The sequence below is a fragment of the Equus przewalskii genome, chromosome 3, assembly GCF_037783145.1.
Source record: "Equus przewalskii isolate Varuska chromosome 3, EquPr2, whole genome shotgun sequence".
Taxonomy (NCBI): Eukaryota; Metazoa; Chordata; class Mammalia; order Perissodactyla; family Equidae; genus Equus; species Equus przewalskii.
The window spans coordinates 113,147,550-113,168,989 of NC_091833.1; the positions used below are offsets into that span (position 1 = coordinate 113,147,550).

General features: G+C 49.6%; 2 protein-coding genes across 2 annotated transcripts in view; one reads left to right on the forward strand and one right to left on the reverse strand.

The window, feature by feature from the left end:
* CYTL1 (cytokine like 1) overlaps positions 1 to 13,066 on the reverse strand; it is a 23,847-nt gene extending 10,781 nt beyond the window's left edge. Inside the window, exons 1-3 of the mRNA XM_070613276.1 lie at positions 12,812 to 13,066; positions 5,111 to 5,293; positions 4,690 to 4,938 (exon numbers count right to left, since the gene is read on the reverse strand). The gene's annotated coding sequence lies outside the window, so the exon portion shown is untranslated. The remainder of the gene's footprint in view (positions 1 to 4,689; positions 4,939 to 5,110; positions 5,294 to 12,811) is intronic.
* Positions 13,067 to 18,915: 5,849 nt separating this feature from the next.
* The window catches only part of STK32B (serine/threonine kinase 32B), a 337,485-nt gene continuing 334,960 nt past the window's right edge, over positions 18,916 to 21,440 (forward strand). The window contains exon 1 of the mRNA XM_070613278.1: positions 18,916 to 19,089. Within this exon, the coding sequence (XP_070469379.1) occupies positions 19,038 to 19,089 (52 nt within the window). The 5' untranslated portion in view covers positions 18,916 to 19,037. The remainder of the gene's footprint in view (positions 19,090 to 21,440) is intronic.

Below are 21,440 nucleotides of genomic sequence, written 5' to 3' on the forward strand. Positions count from 1 at the left end.
ACGTGGAGACGACCTGGGACAATGCCCCAGCCCACCTTTGGTGGGCTTGTTTGTTATCATAGCAAAACCTAGCCCAGCCTGATGGGTGGGCGGAATGCTACAATGACCTCCTGTGAGCCCTGTGGAGCCCCTTCCCCTTGAGCGTGGGTGGAGCCTGTGCGTAGGATGAGGTGTTACTCCCGTGGTTAGGGTAGTTATATGGCAAAAGGGATCCTGTGGATGTCCTGGAGGTTACTAATGAGTTGACTCTGGGAGATTACCCAGGTGAGCCTGATCCAATGACAGGAACCCTTCAAAAGCAGAGACTTCTCTGAGGTTGGTGGCAGAAGGGAAAGTCAGAGAGACTCCAACGGTGGAAAGATCCGACCTGACACTGCTGTTTGCAGGTGGGGGGCAACATCAGCAGGACCATAGGCGGCCTCCAGGAGCAGACAGTGGCTCCCGGCTGGCAGCCAGCAAAGAAGTGGGAACCTCAGACCCATGGCCTTAAGAAACTGCGTTCTGTCAGTGACCTGATGACCTTGGGAACAGATTCTTCCCCAGAGCCCCAAATGCGAGTCCAGGCCTGTGACACCCAGAGTCCCAAACCCAGCTGAGTCCACTCAGACGTCTGCCCTCCTGAGCTGTGAGCTCATAAATGGGCGCTGTTTCAAGCCTTTAGTTTCGTGGTAATTTATTACACAACAATGGGAAATGGATCTACGAAACAATACATTATTATTGAGGTTATTCATCGAGGATTATAATTTTTCAACTTAATAATGCATGTGTGATAGTCCCCATGCAGCTTACAGCGGTTCATTTGTCAACGTCTTTATCACACTGAGCTGAGCTGGTCGTCTCTGTATTCCCAGCTGAGCACAGAGTCTGGACAGGATGCCCTAAGAAGACGTGAGGGTGACACTCGGCAAAATTGTGAAGTTGATGCAACTTTTCTGCCAGCCTGCCACATCCCGTCATGCATGGTTTGGGACCTGGGAGTGTGTAACAGCTAATATGGACGCTAAGTGCCTGGCGCAGTTAACCAAGGTGATCCTCATAAAAACCCTACGAGGTGGGTGCGGGATCCTCGCCTCTCCCTTGACAGATGAGGCGCTGGTAGGCAAGAAGTCAAGTAACTCTCTCAAGCTCACGCCGTTAATTAACAGTGGAGCCCAGGTTCAAACTGGACAGGCTGGCTCAAATCATCTCACTCTGCTGCCACCTAAGAGAAGGGACTCAATAAATATCTGTTGAAGGACAGAGAGAAGGCAAGAAGGAAGAAAATAATTTACTTCGATGCTAACAAGCTGTGTGATATTGGGCATCTCCCTACGCCGTCTCTGAAACCTTAATTTCCTTGGAAAATGAGGGGTGACTTTATCTAAGGTGATGGTTTGGAGTTTTCTCCATTCTAAAGGTGGCGATTCATTGCTATGAAGGGGCCAGTCATGGCAATGCCGAGCCCTCTCTGCCCTGGGCAGTCCGAGCCAGCCAGCTGCCTCGGCCGAGCACAGGCCCAGGGGCAGACCAGGCTCCCGTCCACCACTGTGCAAGGCACTTGACCCCAAGCTCTTGGTGTTCTCAGGCCCCTCCCAGAGCCATGGTTGTGAGGATTTAAATGGGGTACCTGTTCCAGGCAGCATGGGGGACACTCACTCAGGAGATGTCTCCTTCCCAGACCTGGTCCCCAGGGAACCTGGAAGATCCCGGGCTGTCAGCAGATAGCGGGGTGCAGTAGAGAGCGTATCCAGAGGCCCAGAGGTTTCCCCTCGCTTTTGTTTATAGGACACTAAATGACTCACTTAACAGATTCTCTTCAACAGAGTAACAGAATTGACTTAGCTGAGCCAACATGCTCGCTGTGTCGATGTCACACTCACATAACCAGAGGTCTTTGACATTTACAACCGGAGATCAGCGGCTGGTTACGGCTCCTGATCTATGGAAAATCTGTTCCGCAGTTTCCATTTTTAATGATTTATTTTATAACGAAAGATATTCCATTTCTTGCGCAATGTGATGAGTATTTCTAGAGCTATGCTATATTCCCCTGTCTTTGTGGGGAAAAAAAAATTTATTGCGGTAAAATATACAGAGGATAAATTTTTTTTTTACTGTTTTCGAGTGTATAGTTCACTGGCATTAAGCACATTTTCATTGTTGTGCAACCATCACCACCATCCATCTCCAGAACATTTTTGCCTTCCCACACTGAAACTCTGTACCCATGAAATACCCCCATGTCCCCCTCCCCTAAGCTCCTGGCAACTATCATTCTCCTTTCTTTCTTCCTTCCTTCCTTCCTTTCTTTTTTTGCTGAGGAAGATTTACCCTGAGCTAACATCTGTTGCCAATCTTCCTCTTTTTGTACGTGAGCTGCCGCTGACAGACGAGTGGAGTAGGTCTGCACCCAGGAACTGGACCTGGGCTGCCGAGGCAGAGCCCACTGAACTTAGCCACTAGGCCACCGGGCTGGCCCCCATACTCCTTTCTTTTAGAGGCCCAGCTTGACTTAGAGATTTAGACTTACACCAGAGAGCCAAACCTTCTGGGTTCACACACCAGCTCTGTCACTTTCAAGCTGTGTGACTCCATCTGCCTCTTTCCTCATCTGTGAAATGGAGACAGCGCTGGTCACCGCCCCCTCCCCTCCCAGGGCTGAGAGAGGATATTTAACGGTCAATTATGCAAATCCCTTAGGCCAACTGTGACCAACCAATGCTTAGAGCAAGCATTGCGGCTCTGCTCTGATTATTATTTATGTGACTTCCACCCCAGAATCCCAGTTCCCACCCCAACTCCCCAACACACACACACACACACACACACACACACACACCGGGACTGTGAGGGGCCCAGGGGCTGTGGCAGGCCATCTCCAGACCCAGGAGCTAGCCCAGGCCTTGGGCCCGGTAGGAGGACAGAGTGTTGGGGGAATGGACAAATAAACGGTGCCTTTTGCTGCATGGAGGTCCCTCAGAGTCCGGCCGCAGCCCAGTCACCATAAACGAGTGCCCCAGTTGGGCCCTCGCCCCCCAAACCCCTCTCTGCCTTCCGGTGCCCGTGGACCCGGCTTCTGCGAAGGTACGGCTTCCTCCTTGGCAAGCATTTCAAGTGCTTTGGCCCCGTCCTTTCAGGAAGCCCTGTAGCCAACACACACCCAGGGCAGGAAGTGGGCGAGCACAACTTAAACCTCCGGCGGAAAGCAATTCAGCCTTTTCAGAAAGCGTTTCAGAAACTGGCTTAGCCGCTCCGCGTTGCTGGCACGGCGAACCCTGTTAAGTACGACCTCCTATTTATTTTCTTTTTCATTTGAATAGCTCCTTTTTCCCTTCATGAGAAGGCCGTGGTTTCTGAGAGTGGGGTTTGCTTACAGGGGCCTAGAATAAGAAGGTAAGAAGGGCGGGGACATTTCTTGAGCATTTACCATTGCCGCTCTCAGCACATTCTCTCTTCACCACCACCCGGAGAGATGGGTATAAAATCCCCATCTTACACCCCTAGCTCTTGGGCTCAAAGGGGCCATGTGTCTTGCCAAAGTTATGCCGTTGGTAACTGATGGGCTGGTAATAAAGCCCAGAGCTTCCAGGTCCCGGGGCTGACGCTCTTCCCAGTATGGGACGTCTCTAAACCATCTTCATCAGCTGGGGGTATCCAAACAGACTGACACTCACACGGGCTGAGTTCACAAACTTGCAGAAGACGTAGGGCGTTAAGGGAATTGAGCTAAATCCACTGTTGTACAGGAGATGTAAGGCCCTAAACATATTATAAAATTGTACCATTGAAACATTCCAAAACAGAAGAAAGGGGGAAAAAGCAGACTGAGGAGTATCATATGCATTACTGGACAGATCACCTAGATTTCACGCTGGTATGTAGTTCTTTCTAATTCCATTTCAACTCTATGGACTGTCAGATTCTTCTTTAGTGGTTTACACATTCAATATTCATTCAGCAGAGATTTATTAAGCAGCAACTGTGTTTCTTACAACTACAGAATTAGTCCTTTGAAAAATGAACCAGAAAATGTATGGAAATTAATCAAGTCTTTCTCATGGAACACATTATAATAATAACCTCTTATATGTGGGCATCAAATGTTTATCAAACATGTGCCTCCAGCATGTCACTTTCCCTCTGACATATGAGCTTCTGACCATGCTGTTCCCCTGCCTGGAACACCATTCCCTGCTCTATTCCACTGCGGTCAAGCTCAGACTCCTGGGTGTCTGGATTATCCTTTCCCTGACAGGCATCTTCTTCCCCAGGCAGGATGAGCTGCCTGCCGTGTTCTCCCTAGATTCCTGTGCTCACCTGACATTAGTCACAGATATTTGCCTGCTTACTGTTCTTCTTTCCTGTACACCCTCTATGTTGCTCACAGCTGGATCCTGAGTACCTAGCACGGGATTGACTCCAGAAATATTCTACGTGCTCCCCACCTCCCAAATATTTAATGAATAAATGGCAGAAGGAACAAATGTTGTTGATAACTTTCATGAGTACCATGCTCCTGCGGGGCTTTCTGCCACAGCTTTCTCCTTTTCACTACCGATGTCACGATGGGTTTTGCCTGATGCTTTGCAAAAATTGATCTTCACACTTAAAAACGACTTTGCCTGTTGAGTACACGTCAGGTGACTTACAGAATAATCTTCACATTTTCCTGTGTGAACTATCATTCAAAAATAAAGCCATTCTTACCTCCTTACATTCATCCAGGTGATGGTTAAGTTGGTCTCAGCCCGTGAGGAAATTTGTCAGGTAGGTTGGACGAGCATCTTGGATTCTCCTCTAGGCTCCATCATCAGACACTGTTCCTAAATGCATATCCATGGTAGCCTTGTCACAGAAGTTCTGCAGTAAGGTCGGTAGCAAGAGGCTTAATGAACTTTTCCCCCTGCTGGTGTCCGCTGTCCCCCACTGGCCATCAGAGACTTCCTTTGAATGATGCTAAAAATGCATTTTCACGATTAGATGCAAATTTGGTTATGGAACCCCAGAAGCACCTCCAAAGATGTCTGGAAGCCTCCATCCCCATTTACAGACCCCACAGGGGAGGCATTTTAGTGCACGGCTGAGCACTTGGAATTTGGAGCTCGACAGCCTCGGCCCCATCACTCACCAGCTATGGGACTTGAGAACCAAGCTCCTTCATGTAGCCGTTAGATTGCAAGCACCACACATCTTCCTTCTTCACTTATTTTGCAGTACCCGGCAGGGCCCATTTCATCTCAACACATGTTCATTGAAGATCTCAACACATGTTCATTGAAGAAAGGAACAGATGAATCAACCTCTGAGCTTACTATTCACATATCAAAGATGGAAAAATAATCTTTAGAGGATGGTTACAGTGATTACATTAATGTTTGTAACATGCTTATTATATACTGGGCACATGGAAATTGTTCAACGAATGGATAAATGGTGACTACAGTTCTTAGTCCTTGAAGGCACTGGAGGAGGGGGTGGCATGTCATGCAGACAGGAGGAGCAGGGAGTTCGGGAAGGGGGAACAGTACATTCGACAGCGCTTCCTTCCCCAATATTTCGAGGGACCCAATGTCTGGGGCACCTAACCGTGGGCTGTCCAAAGGCTTGCAGGAGGGTCGGGGAGGAACTCTGCACGTTGTCAGGGTTGGGGAGTCAGGCTGGGGGCACTTTCCAGACCAGGAGATGGCTGAGCTGGGCCTTGGAGACTCGATGGGGGTCCTCCAGGCAAGGAAGAGGGGCTGGGCATTCCCAGCAAAGACTTGGACTCATAGTCAGTGAGCTAATGGATCTTTGAGAATATTTGTACTCTATGTCTACCAAATTGGAACACATTTGCATCAGAAACACAAAATTAAAGTAATTGTAAAAAGCATTTTGAAATTATTCTTCATGTTTGTTTTCAAAATACTGCTCTTCTTCTATAATATTCAAAATTATTAAACTAAAAGGCAGAGTATGCATTATAACGGAAGAAAAATTTTAAATCAAAATTCTTTAAGTCAATCAAAATTGAATTATTACTTTGAAAATGTAATGAAATCTCACTGACTATTATTATAAAATAAAACAATTTGCAATTCAAGTGTTTAACGTCCAACTCGTTGCCCATAGAAAGAAGCTATCACTCTTCAAACAAGTTATATCTATGCTTAGCCATACCCAAATGTAAGTGCGAGATGAACATTTAACAAGGCACAATGTTCCTCAGCCACCCCGTGCAACTGTTGCCAATTCCTGGCCAACTCATGAGTGCCTCTGGATCCACATATTGGAAGCAAAAGGAAGCAAGAATAGGATGCTCACGCAGGAATCTACTGCACTCATGCGCCCAGAGCAGGGATCCCATATGGTAATTAATTTGTCTTTTCTTGTACCCAAACCCTTTGGCTGCTCTTACTCTTCAAAGCAGTGTCTGTCTCTAAAGTCAGCAGTCAATCAGCTTACAAACCTTAGGAGATAATGGCGGAGATGCTGAGAGGGTTTCCCAGGGTCCTGAGCCATGGTTAGGATTATGGGATGTTCTGTGTCAGCTCCCGTGTGACGGAGGCACCCACAAGTTCTTTAACAATTGCCTGTGTGTTTCTGATTTGCCAGGACCTCTAAAAGTGGGGGGCCCAGTGCGGGAGCCCCTTTTGCCTTGGTCTAAGGGGGATACACTCTTTTCTACTATGTTCCCTTGAGGGTAGTTGCTGCATCCTTAGGTCAGTTTATTTCAGTGTAGCTGAGTGATAACGGCTATTTCCATCCTTCATAGTACTTATCACTTCCTGAAATATTTTGTTTTCCAAAAAAAGAAGCTTACTTGATTGTCTATCTTCCCCCCTAGAATGTAAACTCTACGAAGGGAGATTTTTTTTCTGTTTTCTTCCCTGCTTTGAACAGCACATAGTAGAAACTTGAAGAATATATAGCGAATGCCTGCAAAAATCATCAGAAGTGTTTTGATAGCCCACCACATGCCAAGGTGTGGTGGCCGCGTAGGAGCCCACGCACAGCCTGGCACAGCAAAGGACACGAGTGATGGACTCTGAAATAGACCTAGACCTGGCCGTGCCTGCCCTTCATTCATTTGCTCATTCATTCATTCACCTACTCGCTCACTCAGTCCACTAGCCAGTGTGGTGTGAGGAGCAGGAGGACCCAAAACAGACCCTGGGAGCTTAACTAGGCTGCCTGAACAATGAGCTAGGAGGGGCCAGGGCGTCCCCTCTCCCAGATGGCTGCACTTTCTCCCCATTTCCCATGGCATTGGAGCCTCCCTCTCCACTGCTTGGAGGGGCTTCTACTTCAATGGACGACTCCAAGGAGCCCAGGGGCTGGGCAACTGGCGTTCCCAGACAACTGTAAGAGCTGGCACCAAAATCCAGACTGGTGCAAAGGTATCAAATTACTCCCTTCTTGGAAAAGTTCCTTTTTGTTTGTCCTGCACAAGAGGAGAGTGAGAGGGGGCAGGGTCCTTCCACTGGAGGGCAGACCCAGTCTGGGTGCCCAGTAGAGCACCCTGGCTCAGCACACCTCTCCGAGGATATGTCACTCCCCTGCCACTTGGCCCTAGATGTTTCACTGCCTCCATAGAGTCTTTCCGTTCACCCACATCATGCAGCTTTGTGGAGCTTGTCCAGAACCCAGGGGCACAGCATTCAGAAGCCCCTTCGTATAACAGTCCGTCCACCATTAAACCCCACTATGTTCTCTACTGTCTTGAGAATTTCAGTAGCAAATGCTCTTCAAGAACTTAGGCTTATGGGAGAGACCAATATGCAAAGCTACACGTTCTAGATGGCATCAGAAGTTCTATAATATGGGAATGAACGCATTTAAGGGGGAAGCACTGAATTTGAGACAAGGACTAACTCTGTCCCCGTCAATCAGAGAGGACTTCCCCAAGGAGGTGATGCTGGAGTGTACCAGCCTTCCCTTGATCACTTCCTGATCTCCTGTGAGTGTTTTCTTGGGTCACCTCAACAATAAAATGCTGCATTCACATCTTTTTCTCAAGATTGCTTCCAGGGGAGCCTGGTCTGAGACTTTCTTTCTTTCTTTCTTTTTTTTTATTTTTATTGAGTTAATGATAGGTTACAATCTTGTGAAATTTCAATTGTACATTATTGTTTGTCAGTCGTGTTGTAGGTGCACCCCTTCACCCTTTGTGCCCACCCCCCACCCCACCTTTCCCCTGGTAGCCAATAACCTGTTCTCTTTGTCCACATGTTTAAATTCCTCATATGAGTGGAGTCATACAGAGATTGTCCTTCTCTATCTGGCTTATTTCACTTAACATAATTCCCTCAAGGTCTGTCCATGTTGTTGCAAATGGGACGATTTTCTTCTTTTTTACAGCTGAGTAGTATTCCATTGTATATATATACCATATCTTCTTTATCTACTCATCAGTTGATGGGCACTTAGGTTGCTTCCACATCTTGGCTATTGTGAATAATGCTGCGATGAACATAGGGGTGCATGGGACTTTTGGAATTGCTGACTTCAAGTTCTTTGGATAGATACCCAGTAGTGGGATGGCTGGATTGTATGGTATTTCTATTTTTAATTTTTTGAGGAATCTCCATACTGTTTTCCACAGTGGCTGCACCAGTTTGCATTCCCACCAGCAGTGTATGAGGGTTCCTTTTTCTCCACAACCTCTCCAACATTTGTTATATTAGTTTTAGTTATTTTTGTCATTCTAATGGGTGTAAGGTGATGAGACATTATTTCTTAAACATCAAATTTATGTCATGGTCCAGCTATTACCATCCTCCAGGCGTTCCGGTTTGGAGAACGCTGGGGTGGGTGATCTCTGAAGTCCTTCTGCTCAAACATTCTGGACTAACTTTTCACTGTGCGAGGAAAGTGGGACAGGGTCGCATTAAGGGCGTGGGCTTTTAATTTTAAGTAAAGCAAATGTTCAGACTATGTTCTACTGGCTGTGTGACCTTGGGCAATGTATTAGTTTCCTGTGGCTGCTGTCAAGGTATTACAAACTAGTGGATTAGGGGCCGGCCCCGTGGCCGAGTGGTTAAGTTCACGCACTCCATTTTGGTGGCCTATGGTTTTGCCGGTTTGGATCCTGGGCACCGACATGACACCGCTCATCAGGCCATGCTGAGGTGGCGTCCCACATATCACAACCAGAGGACCCACAACTAGAATATACAACTACGTACTGGGGGGCTTTAGGGAGAAGAAGAAAAAAAAATGATTGGCAACAGATGTTAGCTCAGGTGCCAATCTTTAAAAAAAAGAAAAAAACTACGTGGCTTAAAACAATTGAAACTTATTTTCTCACAGTTCTGGAGGCCAGAAATAAGTCTAAAATCAAAGTGTCGGCAGGTTGGTTCCTTCCAGAGGCTGTGAGGGAGAATCTGTTCCATGCTTCTCATCCAGCTTCCGGTGGTCGTCAGCAATCCTTGGTGACCCGTGACTTACAGATGATCACTTCAGTCTCTGCCTCTGTCTTCACATACCATCCTCTCTGTGTGTCTCTGTGTCCAAATTTCCTCCTTCTTATAAAACATCTCTCATTGGGTTAGGCCCATCCTAATCCAGTATGACCTCAGTTTAACTTGATTGTAGCTGCAAAGCCCCTATTTCCAAATAAGGTCACATTTATAGGTTCCAGGTGTTAGGACTCGTGCAGACCCCTTTGGAGGACATGATTCAACCCCTAACAGGCGAGTCGCCAAACCTCTCTGAATTCACCATCCTATTTGGTAAAACAGGGGTGAAAATAAGGCTAAGAAGATTAAATGTTAACATGTGTGTCAAATACTTTGTCCAGATCCTGGCCATATTAAACACTCAGTAAACGGTAGCTGGGATTATTGGCAGGTAGAGGTTATCAGAGAGAGCAGAGCCCTAGGTCTACCAGATGGCCTCAGATCTTCCTAAGGCTTTGCAAAAAGGGAGCTGTCATTTATGAAGATGGGGCTCAGATGCTGTCACAAAGACATACGTCTCTGCTGAGTCAGCCTCAGAGAAATGTCAGCAACAACGAAGGAAAAGCTTGGCATTTTCCCTCTCTGAGTTGAGAAATGGGGCCCAGAAGGGAAGACTTGGAGCTCATTCCCATATATTTCCAGAGGAATGGCCAAGGTTCTCCTGGGGAGACAAAGGCATGGAATTTGGATCAAAGAGGTCAGAGTTTGAATCTCCGTCCCACCCTTTACTGACCACATGCACGTGGACTAGTAACACCTCTGAGCCCTGGTTCCTTCCCCTCCTCTCCCCTCCCTCCCGCTCCCACGATAGTGCTGTCATTCGTCTCATTACCCACGTGCTATAATCATCCACTACGTTGCTACCGTCATTACTTTAAATAGCTCTTTTTTTAGATCAATTAAAAATAGGAATTATAGAAGAATTTACTTTCTCTTCCTTTATCCCTTCTCTTATCCTCTGCCTTTCTTTACGTAGGTCCTATTTTCCGATCTAGAACATCCTCCTTCTCCCGAAGATCTTCTTTTAACGTATTTTGTAGGGAAGATCTGTGGGTGACGAATTCCCTCAGTTTTTGTTGGAGAAAGTCCTTATTTCTCCCTCACTTTGGAAAGGTAGTTTTGCTAGATGTTGACTTCCAGGTTGGTGGGGGTGAGAATGCAGAGAGGTGTGAAAGAATTGGAAGCCAATACTGCAATAACCTACCTTCTTAATCCCCTAATGGTGTGCGCCTTATTCATCGTAGGATTTGGGGCTTTCCATCGCGGATGCCCCACAATTGGGTGCATGCCATAATGGTAGCTGCCCATTATCTTCTGAATGGCCTTTTCACTCTGAGGAAGAACATTTGCACTTTATGAATCCTGCTTACATCTCGAATGGAGAATCAGAACTCAATTTCCCAGCTTCCCTTGCAGCAAGGACAAGGGTCTACCAATCAGATGCAACCAAAGGAGATTTGGCTTTAGAAGTAAGACACTGGTGGTAGTATTGCACTTCCTGCTCCTAGCAGCGATGGGATAGCGCCTGCAGCCATTCAATGGGGTGTTAGGATGACGGTTAGTGGCTGCCTCATGCACTGTTCAATGTTCTGGGTATCCCAGGGATGTGTAAACTATAAAGGATATGTGAATATCCTTTATAGTTTCCTTTTATGCTTATATGACTGGGTTTATTCTATTCTTTGCAACAAAGAACCCTGTTTGCGCACTTGTCTGTGAGTGTAGCTTTCTTACCTGTACCAAATACCATTCCTGCCTATCTCAAAGGTTTCTGTTAATATGCTATCATACGCTAAAGCTGTCTGAAAGTAGCTGGGTGCGGTGAGCACAGAGACTCAGGCAATAATGTTTGTTCTCTTCCCCACTCAATTCCCAGCACTCAGCACAGCGCCTGGTATAGGGTAGGTGCTCAATGAATACCGGCTGAAAAAAATGCCACAATCATTGCAACTCACCCCGGGAATCATCATCATCCACATTCCCGCTCCTTCCCCACTCAGCAGGCCCTATGGTTCTGATTATGCCAATTGGGTCCAGGTGTCTCTGAAGTCAGACAATAAACTCCACAACCGAGGGCCAGACTAGGAGACGGTGATGTTTGCTGATGAGTAATCAAGTGGACCTGAGCAAGTGGGAGGTTTCTGCCAGCAATGATTCACATATGGATAGAAGGAACCAAAGCTTGTGCTGCTGGTATTTTGAGGCAAACATTTCCAAAATCCCAACTGACAGTCACAGAAATATTGCTTTATAATTGCTTATTAAATACCAAGGCAAGGGTGGCATTTTAAATGGCACACAATAGATCTCTAGCTAGAGTTTGAATGTATCATGTTGAAATTGGTATTCTGGGGGCTGGCCCCGTGGCCGAGTGGTTAGGTTCGCGCACTCCGCTGCAGGCGGCCCAGTGTTTCATTAGTTCGAATCCTGGGCGCGGACATGGCACTGCTCGTCAGACCACGCTGAGGCAGCGTCCCACATGCCACAACTAGAAGAACCCACAACGAAGAATACACAACTATGTCCCGGGGGGCTTTGGGGAGAAAAAGGAAAAAATAAAATCTTAAAAAAAAAGCAAAAAAAAAAAAGAAATTGGTATTCTGATGGACTAGAGCAGAGTCTCTCAGTGTCGACACTATTGACATTTTGGGAGGGGTATTTCTTTGTTGTGGAGGGCTGTCCTGTGCATTGCAGAATGTTTAGCAGCATCCCGGGTCTCTACTAACTAGAGGCCCATAGCACTGCTTTCCCCCACCCCAGTCACGACAATCAAAAATGTCCCCAGACATTGCCAAACATCCCCCAGGCAGGGGAGCAACCCCTGTTGAGAACTACTGGGCTACAGCAATATTTCTCCTGCTACCAAATCAGCGTCTATTCATCCGTCTCGAGCCCTTGGTAGGCAGCAGGCACTCTGCTGGGTACTTTGAGTCAAAGTTCACAATAACGCTATAAGACAGGAAAAATTATTCTCATTTGACAAACAAAGAAACTGACAGGAAATGACTTGTTCAAGCTGCATGGCTGAATAAGGAGTGAGTGGTCCACCAGTCAGCGGTGGGTTCGGATCACAACCAGCTCTTTTCACTCCCAGGCTGGGACTCTGACCCCTGCAGAAGCCCAGGTTCACTGCTCGTACTGGCCAATTGCTCTGCAGACAAAAGGAAGCGGATCTGGACTGCCGGCATCTTGACGACTCTCCGAACTGGCTCTGGGAGATGAACTTCCCCAAAGCAAACCAAGAATCCTGGTCGTGTTAAAACGGAAGCTAAAGACAGTTCTTTTCTAGAGAGGAGCTCTGGTGGGCCTCTGAATACTCAAAGATGAAGATGTCACCGTGTTTCCGCCTGTTTCAGCTTCTACTCTGCCACGGCACTGCTTTTACTTACCATCGTGCTGTTTTCGTCGTTGGTTTGCGAGGGCTGCCATGGGGACTTGTTCATTTCCGCACCCGCTGGTGCCTGGCTTGTAATAAGCACATGTCTGTTGAGTGGATGACTAAGTAACTGAAAGGGGGCAGGAGAGAGAGTGGGGAGGTGAGCTTGTGTGACATCTTTTTGCTCCCTCTGAGAGCCTCCCCTCTCCATCCTTTGTTGGGAAGACACTTGGCTAAGACAACGCCCGTCACTACTGTGTTCCCAAGTGACCCTCAATTCTGAGAAACAACACGGTAGAATTTTAGCGTTGGAAGAATTCTTAGACATGATCTCATCCGTATCCTCTCTGGTTCATGAGTCATCCCTATAATATTCCCGAGATGCCCACGAAACCCCTTCAGTTGTTCACCTGTTCATTCATTCTTTCAGTTTTCTGGATGTCTGTTATGCACCTATGTTGTTCTGGATATAAGAGAGCATGATGGTGATGACAACGACAACCTTGGTATTCATCCAATCTGTATTAGGTAAATAATGGGCTCAATTGCTGAACCAAAGAAACCCTCAAATTTAAAATACAATAGTTTAACTATGATAGTGTATTCTTTTCCCTTAACAGTCCAGAGGTAGGCAGGTGATCCAAGGCCAGCAGGGCATTCTGCTGCATCCAGGGACTGGGCTCCTTCTACCTGGTGGCTCTGTTACACCCTAGGGTGCAGACCTATCTGGCAGGGATGAAGCTGGCTCACACTATAGTGTCTAAGTCACAGCCTACAGGAGGGGGAAGGGCGAGTACAGTAGCCATGCACACCATTTCTCGCATCCTATTGGCTGGAACTTAGTCACACGGTCACTCCTACCTGCAAAGGAAGCTGGGAAATGTAGTCTCTAGCCAGGTAGCCATGTGCTCACCTAAAACTGGGTGTGTGCGCATTCTGTTTTAAAAAGAAAAAAGGGGAAAGTGGATACCAAAGATCAAGTAGCAGTTTTTGTCATATAGCACAACTCCTTTCATCTTTCAGTGTACAGACAGGGAAACTGAGGTCCAGAGAGGGGAAGTAGCTTATCTGAGGTCACATCACGAGGCAGGGGCAGTAGAACGTGTAAGGCCTGTCGCCTGCCTCCTAGGCCACTCCCTTTCCACCTCAACACCTGGGGTCTTTTCGTAAATTATTATTATTACTCCTGCTCCGTGTGGCTTTCTAAGAGAAGACTTTATTCTCCCTGATATAGACCATTCTGCAGATGAGTGCTTCTGGGTCCCTTTCTGCAGGGGTGAGGGGTAGATTCATGGAGGGGGAACTGCGGGAGGCTCAAGTCTCTCCCCATAAAATCCTGAAACGTGTAGCCATGCGCTGATGCACGCACACACACACACACGCAGGTCCAAGTGCAGTTTCCGAATGCTCATGATGACTCCTTTTAGCCCCTAAGGATCCCTATGAGCCCAGGCGGGAATACGGTGAAACACGCTCCATGGATGCTGCACTTGGCAGCTGCCGAGCCTTCCTTCTGACTCAGCCTGGTTCACATTACAGCTAGAATTCTCTGCAAACACTTAATTTGAGGTCACCATGGAGCTACTATGCAAATTGTTTTAATGTAAGAATGAGGAGCTTGGAATAGCAGGGCTACCAAGTTCCAAACTATGAAAATGCCTCTAGGGAAGTTTCATAAAGCCAAGAAATGCAGACACACCACATTAGTAGCGATTTATGGACCCTTATTTTGAGTGAGTCTGCGCGCGCGTGCGTGCACACACACACACACACACACACACACATAACAAAGACTCAACATAAAAGGGTTACTCTTGAATTGCTTTTTTTTCCTCATCAGGGATAATTTGCTATCTGAGCAAGATGATTTTCAACAACAGAACTAAATGTGCAAACTATTCCTTATCTCGGTGTGCCACAAAACAGCCATTATCATTTTTTTTCCTTTATAACGTACAATGCTGCCAAACAGAACATATTGAAACAGAGTGCAAGCAGACGGTATTTACACTAAGTGAACCAGAATCAAGTTTTAAATAAAATAGGCTTAACAGAAACGATAACAAAATCTGATCTAGCAGACTCTAAAAAAATGGCTTGGCACAGAAGACACCCTCCCCTGGGGAACTGCATTAGCTCCTACAGCACGATCGCGTTACATAAAATTAAAGGTTACGGCCGCTGGAGTTTATAGCTTCAAATTCAAATGTGGCGAATGCTTAATCGTATCCTCAGTGACAGGAATCGCAGCCCCTGCGATCTACGCGGGAGAACTCAAGTCAGAAAAAGAATCCCTGTTCTTATTTCTGCGCCTGTCTTTGGGATTTGAGAAGTCACACAGCATCACGTGCTCAGTCCCTTTCAGATTCGTAGAAGAACCCCTGGACCATGACTTTCAAGATCTTTCCGCAGTCAACCGTCCGGGAAAGCCAGATTGGCTAGGCACAGAGAAGCAGATGACTTTTATTGTACTTATGTTTTTTGCACAGAGTTGCAAGACAATACAAAGCCTTATCAGTGCATGGCCAGGCAAGAGGGCAAGACCGGGGGCTGGCTGGCTTCATCTAGAACACAGCTGAAGCCAAGTGCAGCCATTTCCCCTTGAGGGGCCTGGACAGCACTCAATATTGTGCAGGTATAAGAGGAATGTGCTTACAAAATAATTCAGCCAGACTGTGTCAGTAGCACGTGACCAATTCCTTCGGTGATGAGAGTCATGCCTAGGGTTTCTTCCACCCTCAGCTGCCCGTGGAGTTCTGCAGCCCACAGCAAGGAATGCCTGGAGCCCCCAGAAGCTGGAAGAGGCCCAGAAGTGATCCCCACTCAGAGCATGCAGAGGGAACCCACCCTGCTGACACCTTGATTTTGGACTTCCAGCCTCCAAAACAGCGAGAGAATATATTCCTGCCACTTTAAGCCACCAAGTTTGTGGTAACTTGTTACAGCAGCCCCAGGAAACTAACCACAGTAACTGTGGTATTAAGGACAAGCCATTTGACACTGAGCCTCTTTTTCTCCATCTGTAAAATGGGGATGACCACAGCACCACCCCCTCTCCATGTCAAACAATGGCTGTAGTGATGAAAAATGCCTTACAAAATCAGGGGGAGTTTGGTGTTCATGAGATGTTTTTTTTTTTTTTTTTTTTGAGAAAGATTAGCCCTGAGCTAACATCTGCTGCCAATCCTCCTCTTTTTGCTGAGGAAGACTGGCCCTGAGCTAACATCTGTGCCCATCTTCCTCTACTTTATATGTGGGATGCCTGCCACAGCATGGCTTGACAAGTGGTGGGTAGGTCCGTGCCCAGGATCCGAACGGGTGAACCCTGGGCCTCCTAAGTGGAATAGGTGAACTTAACTGCTACAACACGGGGCCAGCCCCGAGATTTTTTTTTAATGAAAGTATTTATTATTGTTTTTACTGATTATTAAAATAATACGTAAAATAATACAAAAATACTTAAAAAAGAAAATAAAAATAATCTGAATTTCACAACTCTGGAAATAGCCACTCTTCCATATGTCCTTTCTTTCAGATGTGACAATGTGTCTACCTTGTGGATTTACATCTCAGATCCACCGCTTCTCAACCTCTCGGCCATGGCGGAGCCCCTCCCTGCTGTCGTCTCCTTTAGTTCTAGGGGTGATGGTAACACCACCTGCCGGGTTTGCTGTGAGGACTAAAAGGGGTAATTCATGAAAAGCACCTGAAATAACAGGGCCTGGCACGTTATCTATAAATGGGGAGAGGAACAGAGAAGGGGTCACCTTCCCCGTGTAAAGTGTTGCACGGAGCCTGGCATGCAGAATGCTCAATCCGTACACACTGTTGTTCCTATTCTGATGCTGTGTTCCAGTGAGGTGGAACTGCTCCTAGCTTCTGCGGGATGCTCTTCTCTCTCGCCCCCGGGGACTTTGCACAGGCTGCTCCTCTCTTCCTCCCACCTGTCTGATTCCTCTTTGCCCTTCCAGACTCAGCTCACGCACCATCTCGCTCAGGACACCTTCTCTGACCCCGTGTGTGGTTCTCGTGCCTCCCCTCTGCCCTCAAAGGCTGCTTGTCCCCGACACTCCAATCAAATATGGCCCATTCCATGCGTGCTGCCCTTGTACCACACAAACTTCTAAACTTCAACTCCACGACAGCAGACTCCGTCTGGCTCCCCGCTGGGTCTGTCCCAGCTCCCAGCTCAGGGCCTGGCCCACAATAAGTGTTCAGAAAATGCTTGTTCAACAAAGGAGAAAGGGGAAGGAACAAATGCTCATGACTCTTCTCTGTGGGACCCTCTGCCTTCTGTGACTCTCGAGGCTGGGGCCAGTGCCTCCCGTGTCCCTGCAGCCTCCTGGGATTCCTTCCACCACAGGACAAATCGCAGTCGTTGTCTTTCCACGCATGACTGGTAATTTAACACATGCATTAGTCAGCTCTTTCTGAGATGATGCTGTGAAACTAACGTCCACCCCCATCTCAGTGGATCACAAGAACACACATTTTTCTTACTCCTGAGCTTGTGGCTCAGTCTCAGGACACATGTGGGGTTCAGATCTACTCCTTGGGTCTCTCATTCTGGGAACAGAGGCTACTATGCCTGGCTCTTCTCACAGCAGGTGGCAAAAGCATGAGAAAGCTGAAACCCCTGACATCTCTTAAGGCTGTCGCTCAGAACTGGCATGCTGCCACTTCCTCTCATCTACCACTGGCCAAGGCAAGTCCTATGGCCAGCTCCCTATCAGTAGGGTGGGGGAGTCAGACACGCTCCCTCATCCCACTGAGCCAGGGCAAGGCTGGGAGAGAAGGAGCAATTGTGCGCAAATACTACAATTTACACTCAGTCAATGCTTGTCGGGCAGAAGGAAAGGCCGGAAATATTGATCATTTGTTACATGCCAGGCACAATCCTGCTTTTGTAAATCTTATCTGACACGATCCTCACAGCAAGTCTGAGGAGCCAGCATCTGTCTCCCGGTTTTACAAATGAGCGCTCCCAGGCGGACACGCAGCGGGTAAGTGGGAGACCCAGTTCTGTAAATGAGGCTTGTCTGACCCCCAGCTCTAGCCGTTGGGGCCACTCCTGAAACTTCAGCTGGGTCGCACCGGATGGGCCTGGCTCCAGCTTTTCTGCTCCTTCTAAGCACAGACAGTGGCTCAAGGCGCCCAGCAGATGGCAGGACGGAGCCGAAGATGCCCCGCAGCCAGGAGGGCGGGGTGGCTCGGCGCTGGACCTGCGGGTCCCTCAGGGAGCACCCTCCGCGGGCCGTGCTCGCCCACCCCCGCCCCAGGGGCCTTGGGACGCACCTGTCGCACCCGTATCTTTAACACGCCGGTCCATGGCGCGTCTTCCCCTGGGTCAGGGTCCCCGGCGCAGATGCGAACCCATGTCGTAACCAGACTCCGAGGCCACAAGGTGCAGTTCTGGGGAGTCCTGAGGCCACGCCCAGCCACTCCGAGGGAGAACGGTTTGGGGCAAACCACGCCCTTCTTGGGCCTCAGTTTCCCCAAGTACAATGAAGGGGGCAGATTGGGCCCTAAAGATTCTAGACTCCACTTTCACGCGTTAAACATTTAGAACAACACCAGAAGGGAAAGCGTCTGTTGGAGAGCAGGTAGACGCACCGCAGCCCGGGGCTCCGCCCGCCCGGGGCGTCCTGGGGGCCCGCTTCGCAGCCAGGACCGACCAGCCGCTGACCCAAGAGCCGCTTTACCTCTGAACGCGTCACCTGCCTCTGAAATGGGGAGGCTCTGGGGGCTGAGAGGTGACGTGTGGGGTGTCTAGGAGGCCAATAGCCGCCCTGCACGTAGTAGGTGCTCACAACGTGCTTCCCGCTTGGAGGGAGAGCCCCGACGCCGCAGCGCCGCTGCTCTGGGCCGGCCCTGCGCTCCGCTCGCCCAGGCGAGCCCCCTCTGCCTGGCCCCCGCCGCGCCGCCTCCTCCGGGCCGCCCCCGGGCTGCCCCCGCCCGCCGCCGCCGCCGCCGCCGCCGCCTCGTCCCCCCGCCCCTTCGCCCGCGCCGCCTCGCGCCTCCCGCGCGCTGCACCGGCGAGGAGCGCGGCTCGGCGGCCCCGCGCGGGAGCTCGGGGTCCAGCCCGGGCCGGGAGCAGGGGGCGCGGCGGTCCCCGCGGGCCCCGCCCCTGCGCGCGCTCGGGCCTCCGGCCGGGGCTGCCCGCACCCGCGTCCCCACCCGCGCCCGCGCCCGCGCCGGGCATGTAGCGGCGGCAGCAGCGGCGGGCGCCGCGGCGGAATATGGGCGGGAACCACTCCCACCAGCCCCCCGTGTTCGACGAGAATGAGGAAGGTAAGAGGGCGAGGGCGCCCGCGCGCAGCCCTGCTCCCCGGGCCGAGCCCCAGCCGCGCGCGGGGCTTCCGCCGAGCCGGCTTCCGCGGGTCGGGACCCCAGGGCGGGCGGGCGCCGGGGCGGGGAGCAGGCTGAGCCCCGAGCTGTCCCGGGGCCGCAGGGAGGAGGTGGCTTCGCCGGCGGGTCCGAGTGATGCTCGGGCTGCCCTAAGCCGAGGTCTCCTTCAGAGCCCAAGGCTCAAGGCGGCGGCGTGAGTGTGTGTGTGTGTGTGTGTGTGTGTTCATGCGTTCATGCTCGCGACGCATCTGGTCTCGTGCACGGGCACTTGCACGCTGCTCCCCTCGTTCGCCCAGGACAGCCTAGGGAAACTTTTCTTGGCCAAAAACTCCTTGACTCCCGGGAAGGTGTCCCGCTGGTGGCGGCCTCCCTGGTGGAGGAGTGCTGTAGGCAGCCCGACCTCATTTGAACTCCAGGGCTGGGCGTCCTTGCAGCTCCGGTCGGTAGAGCTCGGTATTTTGACTAGCAGAACCCCATTTCCAGCGCTGTGTGTCCGTGGGCAACTTACTTAACCCGTCTGAAACCTTTGTTTCCTCACCTATGAGATAAGAATTAAGACACCACCTACTACCTTATGGGGTTATTTGCAGCATAACCATTGTAACCCACGTGCAAAATGCCTTATAAATACAATAGCACTGAGCTCCGCACGTCTCATTGGTTATCTGGTAACTCTCTGCCTCCGAAAGCTGGGAACACTGTGCTGGCTTTTGTCTCCACCGCGCCTCAAAGAAGAGCCAGGAGGTCCTGAGCACCATGTGCCAGGCTCAGTTCTAGGGCTTTGAGTGTGGTCCCTCAGTCCTCACAGCAACCCGATGGGGGAGATGCTTTTGTTCCAGTTCACACTTGAAGAAAGGGACAAGTCATAGCACAGCTGGAAGGGACAGAGCTGGCTTTGGGGCTGGACAGTCTGCCCTGGAGGCAGTGCTTCTCATCATGGCCCCAGGCATAGGCTTGTGTGCACCGATCCTGGTTTCTAGAACTAACAAGGCGGTGGGTGGTAGTCAGACACTCGCTGGACAGCACTCGCCGGACAGCCCCACTCAAAAGGATGCCCAAGTACAGCCAGTGTAATTAAGTGAGTCGGGCCCATTTGGTTCCTTCTTAAAGGAGTTCCTGGTCCAGCGGCACTGAATAATCAATGATGGTGCCTGGTGATAAGGGCAGTGAGTGGGGCCGGGGCGGGGAGGTGGGGACTCAACAAGGCCCGGGCCTTCCTGGTTCTGTAGTCTGGGGCACGGGCAGGCGGGGAGCCCGAGTGGACAGTGGAGAGGTTGACAGGGACGTGGGGCAGGCTCCTGCGTGGAGCTGACCCTTCCCAGCCAAGGTCACGTTGACCCTGGACTTCTGGGAAGTCAAAGTGGTCTTGACACTGACATCAGCATTTGTAGGTGTGCTGTGCGGTGGGACAGCCTGCCTGGGGTGTGTGCGGGACAGGCCTGTCCCCTTTGGAGTACTTTTGTGCTGTGAGATGCCATCCAGAGCTGCTCAGACCCTGTGAGAAGATGCAGTCGTTGACAGAGAGAGGGGATGGCTTAGGCAATAAACTTTCCATTCTCAACAAGCCAAAGTTTCTTGTCTGTTTTTGGGAAGGGACTATATTAGTCTGCTCGGGCTGTCATAACAAGATACTGCAGATGCTTAAACAACAGAATTTGTTGTTGGTGGTGTCTTAAACAACCGAAATTTGTTTTGTCACTGTTACGGAGGCTGGAAGTCCAAGATCAAGGTGCCAGCAGGGCTGGTTTCTGGTGAGTCCTCTTTTCCTGGTGTGCAGACCGCCCCCTTCTCCGTGTGTCCTCACATGGCCGTCGTCTGTGCCCTCGAGGATGCAGAGAGCCATCTCTGGTGTCTCTTCCTCTTCTTATAAGAACGCCAGTCCTGTGAGATTAGGGCCCCACCCTTATGACCTCACTTAGCATTAGTTACCTGCTTAAAGGCCCCATCTCCAAATCCGGTCACCTTGGAGGTTGGGGCTTCAACACAGGAAGTTTGGGGGGACACAGTTCAGCCCATAACAGGATCCTTTGATGAAAGCCATGAACTCTCTTCTCAGAAGAAAGTTCACTCTTACACCTCACCCCCAGTTTTAGGAGTCCATGGTTCTGGCTTGGGTCAAAGCTCACGCTCTAGGTGATTTTCTTAGCATTTTTCTTTCTCTTTTATTTACAGAGGAAATTTGCCTCCCTTTTATTGACAACTGTCTCTATCCTTTATCCCAGACAATGTGCTTTAAAATATTAATTTGCAAAACAGTTTTATCTGGCGTAGCCAACCTTTTGATTTTCCTGGGG